The sequence below is a fragment of the Canis lupus genome, chromosome 24 (assembly GCF_011100685.1).
Source record: "Canis lupus familiaris isolate Mischka breed German Shepherd chromosome 24, alternate assembly UU_Cfam_GSD_1.0, whole genome shotgun sequence".
In the NCBI taxonomy this organism is placed as follows: domain Eukaryota; kingdom Metazoa; phylum Chordata; class Mammalia; order Carnivora; family Canidae; genus Canis; species Canis lupus.
In genome coordinates this window covers 18,248,324-18,263,046 of record NC_049245.1, presented here as the reverse complement: position 1 = coordinate 18,263,046, position 14,723 = coordinate 18,248,324, and the positions used below count along the sequence as shown (strand labels likewise).

General features: G+C 38.7%; 1 protein-coding gene and 1 long non-coding RNA gene across 5 annotated transcripts in view; one reads left to right on the top strand and one right to left on the bottom strand.

The window, feature by feature from the left end:
- The window catches only part of LOC106557679, a 49,841-nt gene extending 40,766 nt beyond the window's left edge, over positions 1–9,075 (bottom strand). For both annotated transcript variants that reach the window (XR_005377658.1, XR_005377659.1), the window contains exons 1-3: positions 9,001–9,075; positions 6,621–6,700; positions 5,919–5,975 (exon numbers count right to left, since the gene is read on the bottom strand). This is a non-coding gene — a long non-coding RNA (uncharacterized LOC106557679). The remainder of the gene's footprint in view (positions 1–5,918; positions 5,976–6,620; positions 6,701–9,000) is intronic.
- ATRN (attractin) overlaps positions 1–14,723 on the top strand; it is a 161,252-nt gene that overhangs the window by 48,860 nt on the left and 97,669 nt on the right. For all 3 annotated transcript variants that reach the window (XM_038571736.1, XM_038571734.1, XM_038571735.1), the window contains exons 4-6: positions 871–999; positions 5,073–5,278; positions 6,363–6,531. In XM_038571736.1, coding sequence (XP_038427664.1) covers positions 871–999; positions 5,073–5,278; positions 6,363–6,531 — 504 coding nt within the window. The remainder of the gene's footprint in view (positions 1–870; positions 1,000–5,072; positions 5,279–6,362; positions 6,532–14,723) is intronic.

Here is a 14,723-nt window from a genome sequence, read left to right as displayed (position 1 = left end):
TATGAAGAAATCCAAAAGGCAAGTAAACATAGGAAAAATGATTAACCTCAGGAATATAAAAGAAACTCAAAACCACTATATAAAAGAATTACTTTTCATTTATTAAATTGCCAAAGCTAAAATAGGACTGGTAATCCTTCCTATTGGCAAGTGAGGTAGGATGGATCTTTCCCTTCTCATGTTGATGAGATTTCAAGTTGGCATATTGCTTCTGGAAAGCAAGTTGGTTTTATGGAACAAGAGACTTAAAGCCACCATTTGGACCCTTTGACTTGATAATTTTTAAGGCTCTCCAGACACCCAGCAAATACTATTGTGTGTTGGACTGAATGAGAGGGGAAATGCTTATAGTAGGTTACCTGTGAGATAGAGTATAAGATATTATATGGTATCAATTAGGCAAAGAAAGTACATCAGAATAATAGTGTTAGGATTGTGTTTATATTTATCACATTTTTACTTTTCATACTTTTCAGTATGTATATGTTTGGCATTCATCAGCTCATAAAGTTTGTTACTTTCTGTGATTTTGAAGTTTACTCACTTTTTTGAAGAAGCATTATAAGCAGTTTTATATGCAAAAAAATAAAAAAGAATAGGGCCATTGATTGCAAATCTCATTAGAAATACAACCTCAGATAAAGGAGAGCCTCGTGAAAGATTCAGATCTGTTCCTCAGAGGATTCAGAACTGGATCCAGAACTAATAGGGTAGTACCATGTATTTATTATAATAATTTATTATAAGAATTTCCTGGAAGTGTTTTTTTTTTTAATTATAAGGATGAATTCCAGTTTTGAATTTGTGTGTTGCCATGTGATGTGCCTGGTGAAAATGCTCCCCTTTGTAAGAAGTGTGTTTTCGTTTCAGTGGCCTCATCGTTCCTGAGAGAGATGGCAACGAGACTGTCCCTGAGGTTGTTGCCACATCAGGTTATGCCCTGCTGCATTTTTTTAGTGATGCTGCTTATAATTTGACTGGATTTAATATCACTTACAAGTAAGATATTTAAGTCTAATCTTTGTGATTTTATTCAGAGACTATATTTTAACAATAATAATAACTAACACGTATTGAGGGCTGACATTGTGCCAGGTGTTGCACTAAGCAGTATGCATGGATTTTCTCATTTCAAGTTCAAAACTCAGTGAGGTATGGGCACTGTGTTTTCCCTTGTCCCATAATTGAGGAAACTTGTAGGAAATGGTTAAAATACATTGTCAAAGTGGTAGGACTACAATCTCAACCCAGGTCTTACTGCTTTGGAGCTTCTCCTGGAAAAGAGGTGTACATTTTTCTGCTAATTGTTGAAAACATTGTTTTTTTGTTGTTTTTGTTTTTTGTTTGTTTGAGTGCAGTTTAACAGATGTTAGTCATTTTCATGTAATCAGTGGTTAGCCCATTGATGAGGACTGAGTTGAAGTTATGAAGGAAATCTAGACAAACAGTCCTAGGCAGCTTTGGGAATTTGTTGTGGTAGGAGAGAGGCTAACTTTTGTCTTTTCTTTTTTTCTATTAAGAAATGTTTGTTTTCATAAGTAGTTAAATTCATAAAGTGCCCTAAACAAGGAGTCTGTGATAAAGAGATGCTGCAGCCCATGGAGCCTAAGATGCTATTTGTTTTTTTACAGAATAAGTTTGCTAACTCCTGGCAGAGGCAGCGAGCTCCATGTATAACCTTTCTGCTGGATTCTTTTTCTGCCCATTTTCTCAGGGTCTCTGGATTCTTTCAAGCCTATTTAGAGCCATCTCTGTCTTGTTTGGTACACTGATTTAGCTTTTCAGGCTCCCAAGGTTTGTGACTTGGCAGTCTGGGCAGCATATCACAGTACTAACAAGGTGATTTTTAGTGAACCAGGCAGGCATAAAGGCTGGTTTGAGGGGAAAGACTGATGAGGGCAGTTGGGTACACGTGAGATGTCCAAGCAGGACATTGATACCCAGATATAGGGCCCAGAAGAGCTGACAGGGTTGGGCATGTCATCTGGGAATCACTGGCACATGGACAGTGAGTGGCTTATGGGGCGTGGGCACCGTGAGGAAAGGGGCAGTAGAAGCAGCTAAATTAAGGAGCAGAGGAATGTCAGGGGGCTGCATTGTCACAGAAGCTCAGAAAAGAAAGTTTTAAGGAGGGAACCGACAGCTATATGAGGTTGAGTAAGCAGAGGGAGCCCTAGATGACCCTAACTGGGGAGGTGGAGTCAGGGGCCTGGTAGGGGCACAGTTCAGAATGGAAGGTTAGAAAGTTACGGTACTAAGATTGGCACACTCTGGGAAGAAGTTCAGTTCTGAAGGGAAGGGGAGAGGTTGAGGCCGTTACTTTTGAAACTTCACATGCACAGGGATCTCCTGGGGGGCTTGTTAAGATGCAGATTCCTGGGTCTTCTCCAGAGATCGTAATTCCAGCAGAGCTGGGGCTTGAGAATCCAAATTTCTGATTAGTTCCTGGATGATGCTGCTGATGCCTCTTCTGATGCTGCTGATGCCTCTTTATGGTTCACATGCTGAATAGCATTGCTCTAGTCATTCAACCCATTCTGGGTTCCCTTTGGGTTCTTAGGCATAGTCTTTTTGCTCTTTCAAGGCCCCTCATAGTAGCAGCCTTAGGGGAGAAGACAAACTCCAGGGAGGGAGCACCCCTAGAGAGAGGATAATTCAAGTACTCCTTGACACCAGAAGTCCTTTGACCCATCACTGAAGAGCTCTTCCCAAGAAATGCATGTTATTCTTAACCCTCATTGGTGTTGGGGAAGCCTTGATCTCTCCTGGAGACCAGAATTAGTATTTATTTGTTAAGTGAAGGAATGTTGAGGTTATCCTAGATTTTATTAGCTTCTTGGTTCTAAGACCTCTGTTCTTTCTTTCTTTATTTTTTAAAGATTTCACACAGAAAGAGGCAGAGACATAGGCAGAGGGAGAAGCAGGCTCCTTGCAGGGAGCCCAATATAGGACTCGATCCCTGGACGGGGATCACACCCTGAGCCAAAGGCAGATGCTCAACCACTGAGCCACCCAGGTATCCCAAGACCTCTGTTTTTTAAAAAGGATCCCTAAACCATTCTGGGGCTTCCATACCCTTTAAAAAGCCAAATAAAATGATGGTCTTTATTCCCAGAAGACTGTCCAGAAAGATCTACATAAAACATTGTCATTCATTTTCCAGGTGTCCTCAGGTTGCACTGAATCCTAGCTTTGGGGTGACCTCACCTTGGGGACCCTTGAGAGTAGTACCCACAGCTTCTGTGTTCCCTAATTTTCTTTGTAAAAGAAGAAAATAATAGTTATGTTTTATTTTCACACAAATTGGTACTTCATCTTATTTCCAAGTCACATTTTAAGCATGGATAATTAGACTAATTTTCCCATTATTCCAATTTAGACATACAAGCAGATGTTTTGATATACTACCTGCTACTTTCATTTTTCAGAGATTCAAAAAATGATTTTTGTGTTTTGAGATTTTATGTAATTTTAAAGAGAACTCATAATTAATTTTTGGCACATGAAATAAACCTATGCCTGAGGACACTGGAGTGGAGAAGTTGTTATATTTGCCCTTCTTTAGTTTAAAAGGACCTAAGGGTTACTCCCTCCTCTTCGTTTTCCAGTAACATTAAGTTCTGATTGTGTGCCATGCCCTCCTATACGATTAATAAATATGTCCATAGGAAATTATAATTTGACATATTTTTGGTATGAGGCATAGGGGTGAGCACATCATGGCAATACTACAGTTTTATTCTAGGCCTTTTATAGAAACAAAGTGTGATTACTGTAGTAACTGTTTTACTGTTAAAGATCCAATCTGAGATTTAAACTTTAGTTTTTATAAACTCTTGTCTTGCAAAACCTTTTTCTTAATAAAGATGAAATTGAAGCTTCACTTACTGTTTGTATTATTCTAGAGCTAGTAGACACTACTTTCTGGCCTATAAGAATGTCATTCAGCTTTTTGAACCAAATACTTTGTGTATTCTTCTGCTTACTGGGGCTTGAAAAGTAGGCATAACATATTTCTTACATTACAACTATATAGATTTAAAAATACTGCATATAAATATTTATAGTATTTTATTATAAATATGTGATAAGCTGATATTTGGGTGTAGGTGTGAGCATTAATTAGCTTGTTTTTAATAATTAATTTCTGATTTTCTGACATTCTTTGCTACAAAATTTTTTAGTTTTCTTCATAGGCCTTAGAAGAAATCTACATCCTTAAAAGTATCCTGATAGTCCAGTTATTACTCCTCCCCTTTTAAAATCTGAATTATGTCTTCTCAGAGTGCTGTCAATATAGTTCTCTTATGTTATTACAAGACACATTATAAACTATTGAGTTAAACTGGTCCATTTTCTTTTTTTTTTTTTATATATTTTATTTATTTATTCATGAGAGACACAGGGAGAGAGGCAGAGACATAGGCAGAGGGAGAAGCAGGCTCTTTTCAGGGAGCCCAATATGGGACCTGGTCCCCAGACCCTGGGATCACACCTGAGCCGAAGACAGGCGCTCAACCATTGAGCCATCCAGGTGTCTCTGGTCCTCCCTTTTCTTCCATCTGACATGAGTAGATAAACTTACTGAGGATTTTAAATACACCAATCTGGGCAATAATCTTTACTTCGCTGAACTTTGAGAGATTGTCCAGAGGTATACATACCATAAAGATGGGGAGTATATAGTTAGTACTTTGTTTTATCCTCTTCTCCAAACTTGCAAGCTTGCATTTGACAGTTTTCTAATGCTCATTACTGTTGGGGCCACCAAGAATAGTATAGTCATCCCACCCTTGAGAAGCTAAGCCTGGAAGCTTTGCAAGAATTTCTTCTCCCCTTAGGTTTTTTAACTTGTCTCCCCTTATGAAAATCCAGCAGGGTTGATTTGATTTCATTACCCGTGTTAGCTACACAGTGTTGAGTGACCCCAGTTAGGCCAACCGGTAAGTACTGCCTTTGTGCTTGTGAGTGAACTGGAGACTCAGTAAGAATCTTAAACTTTGGGGAGTTGAAAATTCTGCTAAATTAATGTGTCTCTTGTGTTGATTTCATTTCCCCCACTGTTTTAATAGTTTTGACATGTGTCCGAACAATTGCTCAGGCCGAGGAGAGTGTAAAAGCAGTAATAGCAGCAACACTGTCCAATGTGAGTGTTTGGAAAACTGGAAAGGGGAGGCCTGCGATGTTCCTCACTGTGTCCATGATTGTGGTTTTCCTGATCGAGGCGTTTGCAATTCAAGTGATGACAGGGGATGCTCTTGCTTCCCGGAATGGCAGGGTAGGAGCTTCTTTAATCTGTTTCTCTTCATTTGACAGCATCTTCCTAGTTCAATAATTTGTATATTGACCTTATATGTACCTATATGACCTAGCATATATACCACTTATGTTAGTTAGATATCAGGTAGCATTTAAGTTTTTGCATCTTTTTATTCAGATTTTTACAAGTCTTTCATTTCATATATGTGTGAAATTAGCTTCTTGGTTCCAAGCTTTAGAATCATGGAGGGGTTTGACATTCTTTGCAATTCATTCATGAAAATTGGAGGACTTGGTCTCAGCCTCAAGAAAACGTAACAGAGAACCAAGCTAGGAAGTGGGATGAGAACTAACAATAATGGTATCTCTCAGAAACTTTCAGTAAATTCAGAAAAAATGGGGGTCAGTTATACAGTAGAATCCTGAAACAGTCAGCAAGTGGAATTATCTGCAGATAGAGAGGTTATCAAAGAACCTTTAGCAAATTCTTTAAGGGTTGTGTAGTAACAGCTGTTAGTGATTTAGTAATTTTCTTTATTCATTTGCCTTTTCTTTAGAGTACTTTTATTTTGAAAGGAAATGCCCTTGTTCAAATGCTTTTGTGTGTGTGCTTTGGCTGACATCAAGGAGTTAAGTAACTGAAGTCTTTGAGTTCTTACCTCTGTGCACAGGTTGCAGCAGGAGCCATACTCCCAAGAATGGAGTTTCTTGATTTTCTGGGAAATGAATGGGTTGTATTATTACTCCTAGGACTAGTTTTTACATTTTAGCCCTAAAGCTTTTCATTTGAGTTAATAATTCCTTTGTCTACTCTTTTCCTCTCAGAGCTGCTTAAGCAAATATTTCATTACAAAAAAATCCTACCCTACATACGGTCAGGTTATCATTAGGAAGTATATGATTTTGAATTTTACTGGAGGTGACCCTTGGTCACAAGCTTTGAGTGTATTGAAAGTATCAATGAAAGGGCTTTGTCTGATATTTAGATGCTAAAGGAAAGACTAAATATTCTTTAGGTATTTGTTACATTTATGTGATTAAAACTTGAAGTGCAGTAATTTTAAAGCTGCATTTTGTGAAGCTAATTTATTCTGTTTTATTAGGTCCCGGATGTTCAATTCCTGTACCAGCTAACCAGTCATTTTGGACTCGAGAGGAATATTCTAACCTAAAGCTCCCCAGAGCCTCTCACAAAGCAGTGGTCAATGGAAATATAATGTGGGTTGTTGGAGGATATATGTTCAATCACTCAGATTACAACATGGTTCTAGCGTAAGTAGTTTTAAACATTTTTGCAAGAAGCTTACTAGTTTTCCATTTTGAAAATTTATAGAGATAAATGAAATCAGTAATTCCATTACCTGAGGAAAATCTCTGTTAATATTTTAGTAGTAGTTGTTCCAGAATTTTTTTATGTATTCTTAGTTTTTGAAGTTGAGAGCTGCAAAGGATACATTGTTAAAATAAGCAATAATTCATCTTTTCTAGATACCATCTCATATTTTGCTTTAGGCTCTATATAAATTTACATGTAAATTTAATTAGCATTTCTGTAGGTCAGATTATTTGAATTTATAGTTTGCCAGAGGAAATTATGCCATTATCTAATACTTGACCCAGAGTTCAAGGTCCATTTGTGGGTCCCACATTGCTCATCTTGAAGGGAGAATATATGTTATCACAGTGGAGTTATGAAGTTAGTTATGAGGATTGATTTTAGAGAGAGAAATTTATGAACACGTACTCATGCTGATTTTGTGCCCTGGAAATTTTTTCTAGGCATTTTTTATTAATGAAGATTGTAAAAAACCAGCATCTGTTCTTTAAGGGATTCTGGAACTATGGCAGCAACAGCATAATTTCTGAATCCCCCAAATAGTCATTAAAGCACATAGACAACTAGTATGGCAAAATGAAAAAACACATGAGTAACAAAACAAAACTTGGTCAAAAGGTATCTACACAGATAGGTGGGGCTAACCGTTCACAGCCACAGGACCTGTGTGGTATTGGCATCTGAGCAGAAGTAAGCAAAGGGGAGCAAGAGGCCAACTGACAGGCTCCAGCATTCCTAAAAGAAGCTGCTTTGAGAACAGCAGCTGGAATTGGAAAGATTTGTGTATTCTAGTAAGGGCTAAACTCATGGGAATTGATAATAGGATTTGAAGGGGCTTGAGCAGTTTGTGCCTTTTTAGCTCTCAAAATGAACTAGCCAAAGTGTTATCACAAGAGAAAGTTCTACAGTAAGGAGAAACTGCTGGAATTAGAATTCAAATCGAAAAGGATAGGGACCATAGAGAAAAGGTTAAAAGAGTGTCCAGTTAACAGTAAGGAAGGTGAACAGAGCCAAATATCTCAACACATACGCTGCCATGTATTTGAACACCACACTGTTGACAACAGAAGAGTGAGCTAGAGAGCTGAGATTAAAATCTCAGCTAGGAAGATGGTCCTAACCCAGGCCTCTTCTGTATGAGTTCAGGGAAAAGTAGTTTTACTTAAAATTGAGCAACAGAAAAGTATCAAGATTTAATGACATAAAAAATTAAAAGTTAAAGTAACATAGAAAAGAAAAAGAGACTGCCTGGTAGAATAACCCCCCTTTGTACATGAAAGCATAATAGAAAAATATACTCACAAAACTGAGAAAAGTGAGAACTTACTATTCCCAAGCAAGCTAAAATACGACAAAAAAAAAATGATGCAAGACATGAAAGAATAATATAATCAGAAACAGAAAAATCGAGAAATGAGATGATAGAAGTTAGGAAAGAATTTTAAAATAATTTTAGAATTGAAGTCAAACCCAGGAAGAATGCAGAGTAAATAAGATGCTCCTTTTTTTTTTTTTTTTTCAAGATTTATTTCTTTATTTTAGAGAGAGAGAGTGCATGCATATGCACACAGAGAGGCAGGGAGAGAGAAGCAGACTCCTCACTGAGTGCAGAGCATGATGTGGGTCTAGTTCTCAGAATCCCAAGATCATAACCTGAGCTGAAACCAAGAGCCAGATGCTTAACTGACTAAGCCACTCAGGTGGCCTGATATTCCTGTAGTAATAGAATATGAAAAAGGAAATTATTAAAAAATCATAAAGAAATGATTTCCCCTATTCTTTATGGTAAGTATAGTTAAAAATCTTGAACATTATCTATAAAGCAAACATGAAACCATTATATATAAAGCAAACATGAAAGGTACATGAGTACCTTTCTACTCTGAAAGGTAGAGAGAAGGCAGTCTGGCTAGGGACCTCGGAACCTAAGGAACGATGTAATGGAAAATTCCAGGAGTTTTCTTTTTATCTCATATATCTCAGATTTGATGTTGGAAAAAGCAGCAATCTGGAAATGCCAATAGGCACAAGCTGAAAAAGCCCCAAGAATAAGCCTGCCTGTTCTCTTTAGCCTAAGGACTAGGAAAGGAGCAGCTTAGTGAGAAGGAAAACTTTTATTAGACACAAATAACCACTCTACTATAGCCAAACACTACAGAAAGAACTGTGGCCTCACCTTCATTCCTGTCAACAAAGTCTGATGCTAGCAGAGTCTAGATTCCCACTCTTGCCAGGATCTAGTGAGGTGCTTCAACAACTCCGCCCCCCGCCCCCAACTCCTCCTCACTACCAGTGTTAGGAAAGGCCAATTAGGGAACTGAGACTTTCTCAGCAATCTAGTTTTTATGTAACCTAGTTAATATTTAGCCATTTGGTTTTTGTTTTTGCATTTGTTATTTGCTTACAGTCTTAACTTCTGAAGACCAGTTAGGGAACTGGGACTTTCTTCTCCACTAGGCATAAATGAGGCTTCCTCCCCCGCTGTGATGTCACAGGAGACTCTGTGGGGAACCTGGATTCTACCCACACCTGGTAGTAACAACAGTAATGAGTTGGCCTTTCCCCTTCCCTACTGGGGTGTCAGATGAAGCCTGCTATAACAGTAGATGTAAATAAGATCAGAGCCTCATCCTATGATATCCAAAATGTTCAGATTTCAATTGAAAATCATTTCTCATGCAAAGAGCCAGGAAAATCCCAACTTGAATGAAGAAGACAGTTGAGATGCTGACAGCAGGATGACATAGATACTAGAATTATCTGACAAGATTTTAAACAGCCATTATAAAAATGCTTTGGTGTGTGATTATAGACACACCTAAATCGAATGAATAATAGAACTTCATCAAAGACATAGAAGATTTAAGGAAGAATCAAATGGAAATTAGAACTGAAAAATACAGTAACCAAAACAAAAATCCCAGTGGACAGGGTCAATAGCAGAATGGAGAGGACAGAGGCAAGAATTAGTGAACTTGAAGATAGAACAATAGATATCCCTCAATCTAAACCAGAGAGAAAATAGAATACTTAAGATTTATTTTTTTTATTTTTTTATTTTTAAATGATTTATTTATTTATGATAGTCACAGAGAGAGAGAGAGAGGCAGAGACACAGGCAGAGGGAGAAGCAGGCTCCATGCACCGGGAGCCGGATGTGGGATTCGATTCTGGGTCTCCAGGATCGCGCCCTGGGCCAAAGGCAGGCGCCAAACCGCTGCGCCACCCAGGGATCCCAGAATACTTAAGATTTAAATAGAACTTCAGAGACCTGAAGGTCTCTGGCTATAACAAAAAATCTTAACATTTCTGTCACTGGAGGAGTCCTGGAAGGAGAGGAGCAAGAGAGTGTCGGAAAAGGAATTTGAAGAAATAATGGCAGAGAATTGTCCAAATTTGACAGAAGACATGCATGTACATGCGAGCAGTTGGGTGAACTTCAGCAATTCTTGGCTCCCACAGGGCTTCACAGTCCTTGGTTTTGTCTCAGACTTGCTCTCATTCTCCTGCTCAGCTGCCGTATTTCTTTTCAGTTTTCGAATCTCCACCACATATTCTCCTAGTTTTCATTCTCAGCTTATGGCCTTGCTTCCTGTTTCTATGTTGAAAGGTAACAGTTATCCAAAGAAGACTTCCTCAAACTCCCACCACCACATTTAGCTGTTACCTTCATCTCTGCTCATTTATCCTATCTTCTGTTCTGTGCATCAGCACTATCCAGTGGGGCACTATCCTGTCACTAGTCATGTGTGGTCATTGAGTGCTTGAAAGGTGGCTAATGTGACTGAGGAGCTGAATTTTATTTTATTTTATTTTATTTTATTTTATTTTATTTTATTTTATTTTATTTTTTTAAAGATTTATTTATTTATTTATGATAGACATAGAGAGAAAGAGAGGCAGAGACACAGGAGGAGGGAGAAGCAGGCTCCATCCCGGGACTCCAGGATCGTGCCCTGGGCCAAAGGCAGGTGCCAAACTGCTGAGCCACCCAGGGATCCCCCTGGGGAGCTGAATTTTAAAGTTTGAATTCTTAGTCCTCATCTTATTTGATCTTTCACCAACATTTGATATAATACTAGTTCCTCCCTCCTTTTTTTTTTTCTTTTAAGATTTATTCTTTCATTTGAGAGTGAGTGCACACACAAGTGGGAGGAGGGGCAGAGGGTGAGGGAGAGAATCCTCAAGTGGCCTCCCTGTGAGGGTAGAGCCCGAGGTGGGGCTTGATCCCAGGAACCTGAGATCATGTCCTGAGCTGAAATTAAGAGTTGGACACTGAACTGACTGAGCCACCCAGGCACCCCCTCCCTCCACTTTTAAACACTTTCTTCAGCTGTCTTCCAGGATTCCACATTCTCTTCATATTTGTTCCAACTAGTTATTCCTTTTCAGCTTCTTTAGCTGGTTCCTCTTCAACTGACTGACTTCTGAATGATGATGTGTCCCACGGCTCAGCTCTTAGTCCTCTTCCGTGGGAGTGTATATTTACTCTCCTGGGAGTCTTATGTAATATCTTGACTTGTGTGTTGGTGACTCCCAGATTGAAGTCTGCATCCTAGACTTTTCACCTGAACCCATATCACCACCTTTTTATTTGACATCTCAATCTTTTGGCTGTCTGAAAGGCATCTTAAACTGTATGTGTCCAAAATTGATCTTTCCTCTACGCCAGTTCTTGCCCTAGATGTGCCTATCTCAGTTAATGACTACTTCATACTTCTGTTTGCTTAATCCCAGAATTTTGGAGTCATCCTTGACTTCTTGTTTTTACACTCTCCATATCAGTGCATGTATTAGCTATCCCTTGCTACATAACAAATGACCACAAATGTAGCAGCTTAAAACAGCACATATTTATTACTTCATCGTTTTTGCTGGTCAGGAGTCTGGGCATGTCTTAACTCCATGCTCTGCCATCAAGGTGTCACCTGGCCTGTGTTCTCATCTAGAGATTCCACTGGGGAAGAGTCTACTTCCAAGTTCATTAGAATTGTTGGCAGGATCCATTCTCTTGTGGTTTAGGACTCAGGGCCCCAGCTTTTTGCTGGCTGTCAAGTGGAGGCTGCCCTCTACTCTAGAGGCCATTCACAGTTCCTTATTACTTTGACTTTTCTAGTGTGGCTGTTTGCTTCATTAGGTCACGAGGGGAGTCTCTAGACTGAGTCTCCTGGCAGGATAGATATCATGGAAATGATGTCTCATCATCTTTGCCATGTTCTGTTGGTTAGAAACAAGTCCTAGATCCTGCTCACACTTGAGGGGAGGGTATTATACATGAGTATAAATATCCAGAAGCAGAAATCTTGAATACCACCACCATAGTGTCTACCTGCTACAGTATATCAGTAGATCTTGTTAGCTCTACCTAGAAAATCTATCCCCACTCTACTTTTCACTACTTGTGCCACCACTCTGAGAAGGTAAAATTAAAGGCGTGAAAGTGATTATCCCTTCTGCTATGATACAGATATTATGAGAGTTGAGTATTCTACCATTTATGTGATTTTTACCCTTGTATTTGGCATCATCCTCTTTTAAAGCAAAAAATCTGGGAGTGATTTTGATCCTTTCCTTCACCTCCTTATATCCTATTCTCATATCAAGCCCACCAAATAAATGTCATATTCATTCTTTTCTCTCTGTGACCAGCCTGCCATTGTTGCTCACCTAGCTTCAGCACTAGATTCTTAGCAAGTCTGTGTGTTTCCATGCATTCCTCTTAATCTATTTTTTAAATATCAGCTGGGTTTTTTTTTTTTTTTTTAAAGTGTAAGTCATATCATGTACTACCTTCTTAAAACCCATCAGTGGCTTTTCCCATTGGACCTCTTGGGCCTCCCTGATCTGATTACTGCTCACCTTCCCAGTCTCACCCTGTTCCTTTCCTGCCTCCTCAGCCTTCTAGCTTTACCTAAAACTCCAGGTGCATCCTTACTCTAAAGCCTTTTGTACTCACCCCTCCCTCAGTCCAGACTCTTCTTGCTGTTGTACCCTAGGGCTGTTTTCTTTTCACCCGTTAGATCTCAGTTATACCACAAGAGACCTTCCCTGATCATCCAGTTCAGGCAGGTTCTCCCTGTTATTTTTCATAGTTCTCTTTTCCTTTAGAGCAGCATGCATCATTTTTAGTGCTGTGTGTGCCCCTTGTTGCATTTGCTCATTTTTTGCCTTTTCCACTCTACGTTCTCCAAGGTTGGAGACCTTATTTGCTCACTTAGCTCAGAGCTTTGCTCATAGAATGTGCTCAAATAAGTGTTTATCAGGTGAACGGAAGAGTAAATGAATTATTTATTTCCTTCACAAATATTTGTTTCTGGGAATATTAATGTCACTTCTTTTATGTGACTGGTGTACCTCACGAGCTACATTTGTAATATTTTTTTTCTGCTTGTACTTAATCAAAACATGATTTTCACAGCTTTATGTATTTCATGTAAATGTTAATGTAGTTTCAAATAAATTTTTACTAACTCATGGAAAGTAAAAATACAGTGACTCCTTTTAGAAAAAGTATTTCTGGAACTTAGCTTATAAGTTTTATCATCATTTATATTCTTACATAAGCATATTTCAGCAATTGAGCTATTTTTTTCCACAATCCTGTTAACCCAAAACTTTTAACTTACATTAAAAAGTAGTCCCCATTTTATGTCACCCAAGAGTCCTCTTACACAAATGGTCTTGGTCTCGTAGGTTAATATTTCCAATTGAAACTTCATCACTGAATTTCCTTAAGCAAAAAAGAGTTTTTAAAAAAAATGTTTAAAAAGAAAAAGTAAGGGGGCATTTGGGTGGCTCGGTCGGTTAAATACCCGACTCTCGATTTCGGCTCGGGTCATGATCTCAGGGGCATGAGATCGAGCCCTGCGTTGGGCTCTGCACTGAGTGTGGAGCCTGATTAAAATTGAACAGCAGGTAATCAAATGAGGAGAAGGGTATCATCTAATCCAGTAAATTTTAAAACAGACTCACAGGAACTGTACAACTGACCCCTTTTTTACCCCATGGAAACCGTATGGGTGAGATTCTGAGAACTCTACAAATAACCCCAAATATGGAAAGACAAAAACTGCGTGGGGAATCATTGTTTTTTCGCTCTTGTAATGGAGGGGTAGGAGAAGTTATTGCTGAGAAAGTCTGGGTGAAAAGAGGGGAAATTGATTGAGTGGTTGACTCTGCCCACATGTCAGAGCTGCTTCTGATTTGGGTTATGCCTCGACCTAGGACACTTAAAATTTCCAAGGAGAGCAGAGTCTGGATGATTTATACTAATAGGCTGCGTACTCCCCCATCTGAGTCTCAGCATATCCTCAGACTTCACAACAGTGGATAGAACTTAAAATACCATCTTTCACACTAAAGCTAAAATGGAAGGATAAGCTAAGACAAGTTTATCTTAGATATTACAGAAAAAGAATTAAGAAATCACCTGCACTTTGCAAATGTCTGGAGAGCAATATCTATCTAACCACAAGCAAGATGAAAGAAATGATGCTATAGCTAACGCAATTATTCTATGATGGAAAAATAAAGAGGAAGAAAGCAGCATGTAAATGCTGACAACTGGTCATAGAAGAAAAATAGGGAGATTGCTTCCAACTGCTTCATGCTGCATATCAATTTAATGAGAATTTGAATTAAAAAAAAAGCGAAAGACATGAAAATAATAACAAAGATGAAATGGGAGATTACATATCTAAGGAAATGTAAAAAAATTATATACAGCAAAAACTAGAATGAAAATTGAATTACAGCTTTATAGACATTCCAGCAAATACAGGTTGAAATAATTAGTAGAGCAAAGACACCTGGAAGACAAGAGATCTAATATAAAGATAATTGCTGTCAGTGAAGTAAAGAACCTAACAAATAGGACAGATTGAAATAGCACAAGAAGTTTTAGGAAAATTGTATAGCTGTCCAACAAGATCTGATTTGATCAAGTTATTTTAGAAGTTCTTTGTCCTTTTTAGAACAAAGGACAAATTCTTGGGTGGGAAGCCTCAGGTAGTTCTGTGCCTCCTCTGGCTAGGGTCATGTTTAAGCCTTTGCCATGGTCTTTGGATGGTCAGACACTGTGATTGGAATACCAGGCCACTATGGGTGGTGGAAGAATGTACCCTGTGCC